This window comes from Nannospalax galili, unplaced genomic scaffold, assembly GCF_000622305.1.
Source record: "Nannospalax galili isolate Female #2095 unplaced genomic scaffold, S.galili_v1.0 scaffold1021, whole genome shotgun sequence".
Classification (NCBI taxonomy): Eukaryota; Metazoa; Chordata; class Mammalia; order Rodentia; family Spalacidae; genus Nannospalax; species Nannospalax galili.
Genome location: NW_008344095.1, coordinates 375952 through 390834, shown reverse-complemented (window position 1 = coordinate 390834; position 14883 = coordinate 375952). Strand labels below are relative to the sequence as shown.

At 43.6% G+C, this 14883-nt stretch overlaps 1 protein-coding gene across 2 annotated transcripts in view; it reads right to left on the bottom strand.

The window, feature by feature from the left end:
- Nucleotides 1-14883, bottom strand: part of Fndc3b (fibronectin type III domain containing 3B) — a 342813-nt gene that overhangs the window by 266139 nt on the left and 61791 nt on the right. For both annotated transcript variants that reach the window (XM_029567042.1, XM_029567043.1), the window contains exon 2: nucleotides 5861-5999. In XM_029567042.1, the coding sequence (XP_029422902.1) occupies nucleotides 5861-5971 (111 nt within the window). In that variant the 5' untranslated portion in view covers nucleotides 5972-5999. The remainder of the gene's footprint in view (nucleotides 1-5860; nucleotides 6000-14883) is intronic.

Here is a 14883-nt window from a genome sequence, read left to right as displayed (position 1 = left end):
AGTGGTGATCTTTTTTAAAGGTTAAAAACTCATCCAATTTTATGTCTTACAGGGTTTATATTGAGTTCAATAATATATAACTGTATTAATTCAACTGTGAACCTAGAAACTTGCACCCACTTGTGAAAGAGATGTACTGTTGCTCTGGAGTGTGTTACTGAATATGTTAAAGCTGTAGTGAAAAGCGTCTAATCATGTAGTTATTGAACTGCATGTTTAAAAGGAGAAAGCAAGTTGCACACCAGCATTCATCTCTCTCTGCTTCCCGACTGTGGATGCAAAGTGACCAGCTGCCTCTCACTCCTGCCACCACGTGGGCCTTCCCACCACGATGGACCGTCCCCTCAGACTGAACCCAAATAAACCTTCCTTCCTTAAGTTGATTTTTATCAGTATTTTGGCAAGCAACAAGAAACGTAACTAATTCATTTGATAAATGACCAAATAAATTATGGTCTTTCGTACAATGGGGTATGTGACAATGAAAAAGGAATGAAAATTCGACACATGCTTCATAATGAACATTCTTTAAAAATATTGTTGAGAGACATGAGGCACAAAGTCCAAATACTGCACAATTTCCCTGAGATGAAATACCTAGAAGAGGTAACGCCTACAGAGAATCAGATTAGAGGTTGTCTAGGGTGAACGAGGAAGTGGTTGCAGCGAAGTCTCCTCTGGGGATGGCAAATATGATGTACGATCAAGGGCAGCTCTGCGATGGACTGGACAGGAAATGTCCCTCCAACACTCAGGTACCACAGGCCTGGCCTCCAAGCAGTGTGAATTAGTGAGGCTTTGAGGACGTGATCAAATCCGAAGGGCTCTAACCTTAAAGAGTTTAGACCTTGAAGGGCTTAAACCAATGGAGTCTCGGTTTAATGGCATTCTTAATAGATGGCAATACCTAGGAAGTGGGGCTAGAAGGGGGGCGTAGGTCATACATCCTCCTGTAGTGACTGGATGGAGGTACTGTAGGGAATGCCTTGTCTCCAGCCCCTCTCTATCTTTCTCCTCTGCTTCCCCATCGCCATGAGAGGAGCAGGATGGAGCATCTGCTCCATCACAGGATTTCAAGCTGATTTTCCCAGATATCCTGTCACAGTGATGAAAACTGACGAACATACTAAGTTCCATGAATGGTCTACCTTAAATGGGTGGACTGTAGGACATGTGGCTTATCTCTGAAGAAAGAAGGCTGCCGGGGAGGTTGCCCCTGTTCATCCTGGGTTTTGCTGTTCATTTTCTAAATGATTACGTATTTATTAAAGTTCCATTTGGCATGAAGATAACTTTTTGTTGGTTTTTTTTTTTTTTTTTTCAGACAGCATCTCCCTGTATCCCCAGGTGGCCTGGAACTGGCTAAATAGACCAAGCTGGCTTTGATTTCACAGAGATCAGCCTGCCTCTGTCTCCTGAGTCCTGGGATTAAAGGTGTGCACCACTACACCCAACATATAACTTTCGTTTAAAAAAATTTTTTTTCCTACTTTCCGGTCTCTTTTCCTATCTCTCTTACCTCCATAAAATGACAAATCAAAGTTTCAAACTTGGCATGACTTCAAATAATGAAAATTAACAGTACCTCTTACTTAGAGGCCCAGAGCACAGCAAAGAATCTTGACAAGAACTAGGCCTAATTAAATCCAGGAAACCTCAGGACAGCAATGAGAAGGCGGCAGTGGAGACTGGAGCGTGTTCCCATAGCTGTGGTGGCTCCTTGGCGAGTACAGAAATGTTTAGAATATGCTCTGCACAGCTGCAAAGTATTAAGAACACTGTAAACACATACAAGGTACGCTTCACCATCTGCACTGTTCACAGATGTTGAGAACCCCATGACCAGGGGATGGCTCTTTCCAGTATTAAGTTGCTGTAATGCTGTCGACCATAAAATGTCACCCTCAAGAATCTGCTAGACGACGCCTGCAAGGTCCATCACCGAGGTCAATCCTCTGCTTCCAAAAGGTTCTAGTTAAGGTGAAAACATGCCTCACAGGAAGACATGGCAAAAGCCTCAAGAAACATCTGTACAGGTCACATGCTCTGTGACGTGATCCTTTAATAGACTCACCTGAGCACTGTACATGCAGGCTCTTAAGAGCCAGCCGTAAGTACCGACAAGTGCCCAGAGCAAATGCTCAAAGCTCTTGGATCCTTTCTTGTAGACGCTGCTTTGCTCCCTGTCTGCTCAGGTGACCATCTCCAGCTCCCCACCACCAATCCTCTCTGCCATTTCTCCACCACTGCTGGTTCTATTCGCTCCTTCAACCTGCCCTTTCCGTTGCTCCTTAGCACAAGTTTAACACACAGGCCACAGGATTCTGCCATATCCATCCAGACCAATACAAAAGTCAGGACCCAAAGGCAGGAATAAAGGATTAAAGGAATAAAGCTGGGGACTTTGGAGACACAAAAAGGAAGAAAAATGCCAGCACACAGGCCACTGACCGGACTGAACCACAGAGACACACGAGGAAGCACCATCCAGGCATGGTAAATCTTGGTCTGGTCCTGCTGAGAGGAACATTTCAGTTTGCCCACTAAACAATGTTCCCTTTTAGGAGAATTTAAGGCTAATACTAAGTAGCTTGGCCTATATCAACTATAAATGTTAATGTTCCAGAAAAATAAATATAGTTACTAATTTAAAAGACTAAAGTATTCCCTCTCCATGATATTTTATGTGTATGTATGTGAAAGTGTGTGTGCATGTTTATGTGTACATGGGTACACATGTGTAGGGGTATACATACAAGTGTGTTCATATGCATGAGGAGCTCAGGTCAACCTTGAGTGCTGTCACTCAGGCATTGGCAATCTTATTTTGAGACAGAGTCTCTCACCAGCCTGGAACTTACCAACTAGTCTAAACCAGCTGGTCAGGGAGCCCCAGGGATCATCCTGCCTCCACCTCCCCAGTGCTAGGATTACCAGGCCAAGCCACCATGCCTGACTTTTTTACAAGGCTCTGGACACTGAACTCAGGTCCTCAAGCTTTACTGACTGAATTACCAATCCTAGTTCTGCATGATATTTATCTGTATCCTCCATTTATAAAAAACCTTGACTATCTATTTATAAAACAGATAAATTAACGGCTGGAGAGATGGCTCAGCAATTTAAGAGCACTTGCTGCTCTTCCAGAGGACTCAGGTTCAGTTCCTAGGACCCACATGGTGACTCACAGTCACCGGCATGTATGAGCTGCATATATACACTGAGGTATACAAATACACATAAAATAAATAAGGATTTTTTTTAAAGGATTAAATTAATAAATTCCCCTTTTCACCTTTATAGACATCTTCCCAATTAGCCAAATTTACTAAGCAAGTTTCTACTTAGTGACAAGGTCAGAGGATAGGGTAGGGAAAGGCCATGTGGTCTTCTGAGAACGCCCAGTGTTTTCTGTCTGCAGTCATGTCTATGTGCAAAGGAGTTCACTTTTGAAGGGAAGGCTGGAAAATTCTGAAACTTAGGGCTCTTTATGCTGGCTAATAACCTACAAGGCGGTTCTGGGCAAACTGAGTCATAGAAAGGGGAGAGATATCACCAAAACACAAAAGTGGGCACAGTGGCAGGGAAGGGAGGACCCGGGAAGCCTGACTACACAGGCTGGAGTCCTGGGTGGCTCTCCAAGCCAATCACATTTGAATCCCTTGGGTTTTTACATTCTTTTAATTGGTAAAATTAAGGGAGACAGAGCCCTGCACTCACAGCATTTCCAGACCTTTCCATTAACAGCTGAGCACCAAAGGCAAGAAGCGGGTGGTCAGAGATGGAGAAAAAGGCCAGGGCTGGCCAGCAAGGCTGACAGGGCACAGGAGGGTAACAGGATGGCTTGAAGTAAGGCACTGACTCCACACACTTCCTATTTTGGGAAGATGGCTCTGGCTCCAGAATGAGACTATCAAGCAAAACAGTAGTGAGAACAACCACCCTACCCTCTAGGATGGTGGTGCAGGGGCCTGAGGCAGTCACAGTAAAGAGGGGGGCATGGCAGGCTGTGGACTCAGCAGGTATTGCCAACAGAAAGCTGGCAGAGTGGAAAGAAGGACCAGAAGAGAAAGGGGAGAAGGCACAGTGGACACTGGGGAGCTGACGAGGAAGGAGAGAGGATGGAGGGAGGGGGGAGGGAGGAAAGAGGGAGGAGGGAGAGAGGAGGGAGAGGCAGCGGGTGCAGACACCCCTGTCAGAAGTCAGCTACAGAGGGGGGCAGAGATGGTGTGTGGAAAACAGTGCAACAAGTGGGGGGGGGTTGCTCAGTGGGTGGAGTGTGGTTGAAATAGAAGGCACCACACAGCATAGTGGAGGGGGTGGGTACAGGAACCAGGAAGATACATGACCTGCATCAGAGGTGAGAAGAACGAAACTCAAGGCACTTGCTAGATGTATTTTGAGTTTGTTTCTTCAAGGATTGATTTTATCTTGATTTATATGGATGTGTATATATGCCTTGTGTGTAGATGCCCACAGAGGCCAGAAGAGGGCATCCGATCCCCTGGAGCCAGAGTTATAGGTAGTTATAAACTGCCCAACATGGGTCCTGGGAACTGAACTCAGATCCTCTGAAGAGCAACGAACACGCTTAACTACTGAGCCACATCTCCAGCCCCTGGTAGATGTAATTTGTTCTTAAGAGAGTTACAGTCCAATGCAGGAGAATGCAATGTAAATATTTAAGCAGCAAGGTCAGAACCATCAGAGCCATCAACGCACCTGTCAGATCATCACTGCAGCATGACAGAGCATGTGAATGGCAAGGACCTCACAGAAGTAAATGACTGTGCCACATACCTAAATTATTAATATATTCTGAGCAAATGTTTTTCAAATAATTATTCCCAATTCTATAGAGAACACAAATATTTTTATGCTTCTAAAAAATTACTTGTGAGCCGGGCGTGGTGGTGCACGCCTGTAGTCCCAGCACTTGGGAGGCAGAGGCAGGCAGATCTCTGTGAGTTCAAGGCCAGCCTGGTCTACATAGTGAGTTCCAGGACAGCTGGGGCTACAGGGAGACCCTGCTTCAAAAAGACAAAAAAAAAACAAACTTGTAACTCTGTAAAGATATTTACAGAGTTACAAGACAGACCAAACAGTCATTTGCTGTCAATTTTTAAAGCATGTCATGTTATCAGGGTCAATTCAGCTCCAAACGATAAAAATCAAAGTTTTACTTGCAGTTTAGATTGTTCCCTAAGTGCTAATGGCTGACTTTCTAAACAGCTGTTCTGATCCACAGTGTTTAGTAGTGAATGGCTCATGACTTGTGCACCCCATAAATGTCCTCATTTTATGAGCTCCATGCTAGAAAGGTCACTCCAGGAGCCAGGACAGGTTCACATTGACTTGTACATCCTATCAAGGTCAGTCACACAGGACCTCAAAACCTGACTCTGAGCATTCTGTTCAGGCTAATCTGGCAAACCAATCAAGCACAAAAGGTAAATGAATAAACAGCACCCAAATGAGTCATTAAAAACAACAACAACCTATTTTCTGATTCTTTAAGACTACTAAATGAGGTAAGAGTTGCTGTTCTCAAAAAAAGGAAAAAAAACATTTTGGATATTTTTAGGACAATATAATTATATAACAACAACATTTCTAGAATCACTAAGGTTTAAAAAAAACAAATTACTAGCTGGACATGATGACACATGTCTGTAATTCCAGCACTCGGGAGGCAGAGGCTGGCAGATCTCTGAGATTACAAAGCAAATTATAGACCAGCTGTGGCTACATAGTGCGTCCTAGTCTCAAAAACAAGCAAGCAAGAAAACAAAATCAAACACCTTTGAATCTCAAACTAAATTAAATATTACATTGTTTCTGACTTGGACATTTTACCCACCTGCTGAGCTGCTTCTCCATTCACCAAGTGGGGCATCATGGCCACCTCCCCGTTGAGCAAGGGTGGCAGTTCCAGGGGGATCTGGTCCGTCATCATCATGGTGACATACATTCATGGAGAATTGCCCCCAGTCAGCTTCCTGCAAAGGAAACACCATGTTTAAATGAAAACAAAACAAAACTCAAGACCACGAAAATCACCTGCAGCCTAAATTACCTACCCCAGAGATCTTTCTGAGGATAAAATGATATCACATTTTCAAAGATTTTTTAAAATTGCGTGGTGGTGCACGCCTTTAATCCTAGCACTCAGGAGGCAGAGGCAAGCGAATCTCTGGGAGTTCAAGGCCAGTCTGGTCCACATAGCAAGTTCAGGTCAGCTAGAGCTACAGGAAGACCCTGTCTCAAAAAGACAAAAAAATAAAAAATAAAACTTCTTATTTATATGAATGTATACGTATATGCCACATGTGTGCACGGAGGTCAGAAGAGACTGTTAGATCCCCTGAGGCCGAAGTTACAGGCAGTTTTAAGCTGCCCAATGTGTTCAGCAGTTCTAGGAACTGAACTCAGGTCCTCTGCAGGAGCACCAAGCACTCTTAACTGCTGAGCCATCTCCCAAGCACCCCTGAGATCACATTTTGACATAGTAAGAACAACAGAAACTAGTGGGATCATCATGTGTAAGCCCATGTTGAAGACAGCAGATCAGCCAAAGAGGATGGCCAGTACTTGTTCATCATGAAAAGCCCCATTGTGTTAGCGTCAAAAACTCAGAGCATTTAATCCAAACAAGCAAGCCACAGCTAACACATACACTGCAATCACTGCACTTTCTGACAGCCATTAATTTGAGAATTACCCATGGTCTAATTACTTCTCCCATCATTTCTTCGACTTGATCTGTTGCATCTTACGATACCATCTTTCTCACTCAGATACCCTTCGGCTCTCTGGGATCTCACAAATACCCATGCAGTTGGGCTCAAAGGCAGATTCCATTGTTTCCAAGAAATAAATGAAATTCACATGCATTTTCAAAATAACATAAAACCTATTTTCCTCCCACAATTGTACTGTCCTCAAGTAGCAACAACTACAGTATAACAGAGGGAAAAGAAACACAAATTGCTAGAGAACTAGAACTTCTACAACAATTATTTATGTGGTTTTTTTTTCATTATGCCTCAAAACTGTGGCATAAAGTCCAGCAGCATGGAGAAAGTATAAAGACACATACATGCACAACCCAAGAGTGTTTCAGAAATAAATCACCATATACTTCATGGAAGAATTTTTATCATAAAAAGTCCCTCAAGTTTTCAAATTCAAAACTATCCAACCAAAGAATATTTTACTGCTAACTGTCCCAGTTGTTCCAAATGCTGCAAAAATTCTTTGGTGACTGTCTCTGACTTGTCTCAGATAAGTATGACAGAAAGAAAATATTTCTTTTCATCCCTGAACACCTCCATCCAAGTATTACATACACCTCCTCCCTTCATCCCATCCAGGAGCAACCCCTTCCCTTAAGTATCAAATGATGCACAAAGGCCCAAGAGATTAGAATTCTTTGTAAAAAACAGGTAAAATTTTACACTATCCATTAGAACTCTATTTGGAGAAACATTATTTAAGAACCAAACGAGGCGCAGCCCCATAGTAGCAACTCTCATCCATGTTGATGCTGTAATCCCGCTGCTTTGTGAGGCTGCTTCTCACTTCCCAAAAAGCAAGTCCAAGGACCAAGGGTCTATCCTGATGAAGGAAAGTTTCTTCCACATTAAAACCAAGATAGCCCTACACACACAATCAAGACTTAATTGTTTGATTCTGACTCAAGTCAGCCAGTGAGGAAGGAGCACTCGTGTTCATCTCTGCTTTATTTCTAATGCACTAAATTCTTCTAGTACAAAAGGGATGGATGGCTACTTTTTCTCAAACAGATGATATCAAACAGACCTATTTCTTATGTGAATTTTTTTAAGAAGTACAGGGTAGGGTCTGAGGAGACAGTTCGGTCATTCAAGTGCTTGCTGCACAAGCATCAGAACCTGAGTTCAAGCCCCAGAACTCTCGTTCTAAAAGCTGGGCACAGTGGCATGCACTTGTAATCTCCAAACTGGGGAGCTGGAGTCAGGAGGAGTCCTGGGGCTCACCAGTGAGCCAGCTAGCCTAGTCACTGAGCTCCATCCAGGCCGTTGAGAAACCCTGTTCCCCAAACCAAATTACACAGCATCTGAGGACCAAACCCTCAGTTGACCTCTGGGCCTTACATGCATACACTAATGCACACGCACACACACACAATTAAAATAAGAAGTGAAGAAAGACAACTACATGTCCAATCACACTTAAAAACACCACACTCCCAACACTGCACCTCAAGTACCCAATGGTCAAACTATCAATTATTGAGTAAACGAATGAATTAAGAAAGTAAGACCACTGAGAACCTACCAGAGTCGCATACAGCTGTAACCATGGTTGTTGACTCTCTTTTTCCCTAGGCTACCTACCAGCTGGCTAAAGTTCAAGGTCTGTTTTGCTGTAGAACCTAACAATTCCTTTAGAGGGAATTCAGACTTTGTTCCCAGGCTAGTGAGACAACTCAGTGGGTAAAAGTGTTTGCTGTGCAAGCCTGGCGAGTCAAGTTCAATCCCCTATGGTAGAAGGAAAGAATGGACTCCTTAAAGTTGTCCTCCAACTTAGATACACCACACACGTGTGTGCATGCATGCACACATTATATATAATAAAAAATATATTAAAAAAATCAGACTTTATCCTCAACAGAGTACGAGGTAGCAGACTCAAGTAGATGGAGCATCCACGCAGTCAAAAACATTTAAATTGTCATTTCTGTGCGCCATGAACACACAGGATAGTTATCATCTGACAAGAATGTAAGGGGCACACAGAAAAGGCAATCGTCTCCAAGCACAGAATGCCCAGTTACTTAACAAGGCAACTGCCTGTCAAGCTGTCCCCTAAAACTACCCTGGAACAGAAACAACCTAGCTCCACAGTGTGGAAAGAGCAAGAGAAATGGGAGGAGGAGGAGGAAGGTTGTCACAGAAAGAGAAATACACCACAAAATTCAGAATACACAGCTATATCTTTTTGATGAAAGGCGTACCACTATCAAGTTGGATTCATTTGTTATGATTCTAGAGAGAAATTAACAGATTTTCAGCCAGTAGACCATATATTTTTATAAAAATGGATTGGGAGTCATTGTTTACAACAAAAGTTCCATCTCATTCGGTGATGTACCCGGGAGTTTCTATAGTACTTTAGCCTTTCGTGTCTATAAAGAAATTCGCCTTTGCTTTGAGGCGTTTCTTGGTTTTGTTTGTTTGTTGAGACGGGTTCTGGCTATGCAGCCTAGGCTGGCCTCAAACCTGTGATCCTCCTGCCTCAGACTCCTAAGTGCTGTGATTACAAATATGCCACAAACACACCTAGCCCCATTGCATTTTCTGTCTCCCTCACCCCCTCTCTCTTACACACACACACACACACACACACACACACACACACACAGTACCACCAAACCACTTTCTCTCCGATTTGAGGGCTCTATTGTAATTTGGGTATCAAGTGTAAGGCGGAGGAAAGGTCTCTGGGTGGAACTTCAGAAGCTCCCCCATGCCTGCTGGTACTCGATCTTCCTGGACCACCTGCTTCCTCATCAGCATCTGGGGCCTCTAAGGGGCCCAACGTGAGCTCTCTGGATATGGAAGCTGCAACCGACGTGCACGCAGTGGGAGTCTCCAGGGCAGCCACACCAAGAAAACATCCACTTTGTTGGCTTGAGTTCCATCTAGCCTCAAGAGACATACGAGGCAGCCAAATCTACCTCAGAAGTCATGCATTATAGTCAAGGATGCATCACATCTGCACGATCTGCCAATAATACAGGAATCTCACAGTGACTCTATTCTTGGGACCATTAACCTTTACATGCTACAAAACTAATCAGAGAAAAAAGAAAATAGCTTGTTTGTACAGTGTGTTCTCCTCTGAACCTCACCCTTCAAGCACACATAGCTCCTCAGGTCTCTCCCCACTCTGTTTTGCTCTTACCTAAACTTCTAGTTCAAAGAACTTGGTGACAACCACAGGCCTTCAAAGCCTCCCCCCTCAACCGCATATGTGAACACTAAAACCACAAGTACTTTGTACCCATTCAGAAGAGTCTGTTCTGAATGAAAGCGGTAGATGCCACGTGAGCCCTTATGGTTCACAACCCTTTCTCCTAGGACAGCAAGTCCTGGGTTTGCTGCTAGCCAGGCTCCACCCCACCATCAACTCCTGAGCTACAAGACAGAGGTGGGTAAGGCACTCTAGGAAGGAAATGAACAGTTCTTCACTATGAACAAGATACTTACTTCCTTACAAATACATCCCCAACACCTTTAAAGAAAACTTGATTTTAAAATAATATCACAATGGGGGCTTCACTTTTTACATTTCTGTAGGCAACTGGTTTATTATTTTTTTCCCTCTTTCTTTGCCTTACTCCAAGTCTTTTAAAAGGTATTTTGGCCCCCGCCTATACTACGAAACATACAGGCCAAATTCACGAAAAACCTGATTTGCAGGAGGAAACTGCTGATCTAACTCCAAAGGCCAGAAGGGCAATTATATGCTAAGAAAAATGTCATTTTGAAAAGCCAAAGCCCTAATCACTGCTGGGAGTTCTTAAATCTGTGAACCTGGCATTCAAATTAGTAACAAAATGTCCTGGTCCTCACTCAGCGGGCCAATGACCCAAATTTCCTTACATTAATTCAAGATGTGAGTTAGCAGTACAGTACACAAATTAGTTTCAGATGACAAGAGAAAGAACAACAGAATAGCAGCAAAAGGAACAGAGTCAGCCCATCAGAACTCCCGGAGCCGGCCAGGCCATGAAGAGAGATGAGGCTCTGCAGCAATCGAAGCCAGGCGGAGGATGGAGCTCCCATACCACCCGGATGCTGTCTGACTTCTACATGCGGCAAAGTAGGGGACAAATAAGAGAATCCACACAGTTTTAACTTGTTGCTTCCATGGCCTAATTCCAAATGCATTCTTTTTTTAGCCTGTGTGTATGTACCTAAGTGTATTTGTGTATGCATGTTCGCATGTGTGTGGGCACACATGTAAAGGTGTATGTAGACACATAAAGCTGATGTTGGGTATCTTCCTTAATCACCCTCTGCTGTATTTACTGAACTAGGGTCTCTGGGATTCTGGGACCAGGCTGATTCTGACTAGTTTAGCTAGCCAGCCTGCCCCAATAAGCTGGAAGTACAAGAGAGTGCCAGGCCTGCCCAGCCTTCATATGGGTTCTGGGGGTCCAACTCCAGCCCTCATGCTTTATCCCCAGCCCCAAAATGCAGTTTCTAAACGCATCAAAAAGGACCTAAAAAGCAACTTGCGATTAATCGAAAGTAGGAGCTTCAACTCCACACATCCCATAGAAGCAGTATCTTTTCCAATGCAAACACAGATTAGCTAGTCACTGTCAAACAAACTAAACAACATGGAAACATTCTGCACACTCCATGGTTCTTCTACAGTCTATGGAGAACTTGGCCATGCGCTCATTAGAAAACCACAGCTTGATTCAGACTTCATGAAAAGTTCCTTCTCTGCTAGGAATACCAATTGAAGCCAGGTGTGGTAGTACGCATCTGTGGTCACAGTTGCTCAGGAGATCAAGGCAGGTAGAAAACTTAAAACCAACACAGTGAGACCCCATTGAAACAAACAAAACAAAACAAAAACAATCTAATGGTAAGATCTAGTACAGGTCAAGTTTCAAAAAACTGTCAAAGCTATACCAGAAAAATGTTCTGGCTATCTAACACTAAAAGTAGCTTTTCTCTAGGTTCAGGGAGATGAAAAAACTGATCTATAGTCAAAATGACTCTGGTAAACTTTGTGAAATCATCAGAAAACAGAGGTTTGGGGGTGGCTGTGTTTTGTTTGGAACTGAGATTTAGCAAGGTTATTAAGGAACGGCTATGCTCTGCATTTCCTTTAACCATAAGATAGCCAAGGTTTTACAAGTGATTAAAAGATGAGCTTCTAAATGGCTTCTAATAGAAAAGCTAAGCCTAATAAAAGTTAAACATGACAGACATTTGTACAGCTGATTTATATTTGTTTGTGCTCTAGTTGTAAAAAGCAAAATCTAGAAAAGTCAAAATTTGACACAGAATCATTTCATGAAAAAAAATAAAAGCTGCACTATAAGCCCCCATCCAGATGGCTTCTCTGTCTAACGCTGTCAGTCACAAGGAGTGACAGCTTCCTAAGAGCACACTTCCTCCTGGCACTTTAGTAGCAAGCTTCAGAAAGAAGGAGAGAAGTGAGCACGCAGGGCAGCCTGCTGTATACATCCCATCACAAAGAGCTATCAGAACAGCATTTGCTGCTTCATTTTCCTCTTCCTTTCTTGACCTAACACTGGTTTTGAAAACAAGCCCACTAGAAACTCTGAACGCATCATTCTATCGAGCTTTCCAGCAAAACTAACCACGGTGTTTTCATACAACTAAGAAAACACCAACAGTATCAACAAAAAGGGGAACCGGGATTAAAACAATTCCCATCACTTGCAAAATCTGAGATCATGTGCTCATCCATCCACACATACCTGTTCTGACCGCTTCCCTGCAACTCTGAGAACAGAGCTTTTCTCCCCCTTCCCAGTAATACACGCCAGTGCAGGGGCACCAGCTCTGCCTTCTGGAATTAGCATGCGCCATTAGGAGCCTGATGTGGGGCACTGCCATTGGACACAAAACTCCAGGGGTGGTTCAGTGAGTTTCCTGGTACTCAATCTCCTGCACACTTTGAGCAACCATGAGGAAAGGTACGCGGTGCAGGTAAATGCTCCCCCTTGGCTTTTTTGGAAACCAAATTAAATAGCAGGGCAAAGACAAGGAAGAAAAGGTAGGAAGAGGATGAGGAAGTGGAGGAGAGGAGGTGGGGGAAGCGGGGAAAGAAGGGGGAGGGGGAGGAGAGGGAGGGGAGGGAAGAAGGAAAGAATGGAGACCGGATTCTTTATTAGGCTTCCTCACTATCCCACTGCTGAAAACAGCTCAAAGAATCTGTATGAAGGAGGGAGGGAGGGAGGGAGGGAGGAGAAGGAGGGGGAAGAGGTAGAAGGAAGAGGGAGGGAGGGAGGGCGGGCAGGCCGGCCTATGACGGACCTACCCCAGCACTGACTATTAGAAAATCTGAGTTCTATCCTGGGGTTTGTCAGTAACTGGCTCTGGAGTTCAGCCAGCAATTAATTTCTTCTTTATAAAATAACACAATTATAGATTCGCCCTTAAGTTGCCTTTCTGTTCTTAACAGGCTATGCTTAAACATTAATTCCCTACCATACTTAATATACATGAAACTAAAACTAAAACTTTAAACAAACAAAAAACTCTCTAAAACCCTGTTGGTTTTCCTGACTTGTCTGGGTGTAGCTTGAGCCATCTGATAAAGAGAGAGGAGGACCACGGGAGTGGTGGAAATACAAAGTATCAAGCACACTGTCCTGCTGGTTGCTGTGTTTTGATGCCAATGAAATCTAATGTTACAGCTGAGCTCTATACAGCTGCGCAAGTTCTTGCCGTGGCTTGCCACTTGAATGAAAGGAGTGGTGATAATTGTTCACGCAGAAAAACCTCTTGAGACATGAGCAGTACCTGGAGGTATGTGCCAGCTGGATGGTTGAGGCACGAATAGTCTGGAATTTGCCTTCTTGTCTGATATGTGTTCATTAGCAAAGTCAAATCACGGTTGTCTGAAAAAAAAACCTTAACCTGAAAAGCATTCTGACTTGTTTGCATTCAATCATAAACACAGGAGGTTTAGCTAGAGACATTCACATCTACAGAGCAAGCTTATGGAATGGCATTTCCAATAAAAATAGCACTACGTCGGGTTAAGGTAAATCATGATCTACGCTTCAAGCCACAAATCCAAAAAAAAATTGTACATTGTGCTCGAGACAAAAGGAGGATGCAAAATATTTGGAAGTGTAGACCTCGCCTTGAGTAATCCATAGATCCACTGATCCAGGCTGGGGGTGTGGCTCAGTAGTAGAACAGAACACTTGCCTAGCATGCACAAGGTTCTGGGTTCAAGTCCCAGGCCCCGGGGATTAGGAGATTTCAGAGATACTTTTTATTTTCTTTCTGAAATTTGGCTTTGAATATATTTAAGTGGCTTTACATCAGGCATAGCTATGCCTGAACTCAGAACTAACTTGGGAAAAATACTATTTTCAGGAGGAAAAGAGTCTCCATTAATACAGAGGTTACTTTCAAGCACCTCACACAGCCCAAAACTTTACATAAACATAAAAGCAAAGGGGAAAAAATTAGATCACTACATATACACAATCTCTTGACCTCAAATCCACATCTCACATAAATAACAGCTCAGTTCTGCAAATATTAACAAAAGGGGAAAGGGGCTTATCTAGAGAAAAAGCTTACCAACCAAACGTTTGTTTGCTTTGTCAGTGTTTTTGAATAGTGTTTAAGTAAGGCTACTGGCATAACTAGACATTTTTATTGGAACACTAGATTCCAGGGCCCCTCACGCGACAGCGACTGTCACAGCTCTCCCACGGATGACAACCTAGCATCACAAGCCATTCTCCTACACACACATGCCAACTTGGTCAGATACTTTTTCCAAGGATGAGAGCAACCAAAAACATGCATTTTCAATGAAATTTGGAATTTCATCTGTTTCTTTACATCCCTTTCCATGGGACGATACAGGGAGAGTCAGAAAAGTGAGGTCTGAGAGTCAGCTTGAAAGCCTGCAAAATGAGGAAGGGGATGAGATGGGGTCGGAAGACCTGCATTCTCCTCCAGCCCCATCCAGCTCACAGCGGACCCAGACAAGCTACCCAGCACCCTCAAAGCACCTAGACAGGCCCTACTGTATTTCAGGGCTCTGGGTGTCTCTGCACACGCTCCCCGCATCTCAGTCTGACACAGTGTAAATAATGGGCTC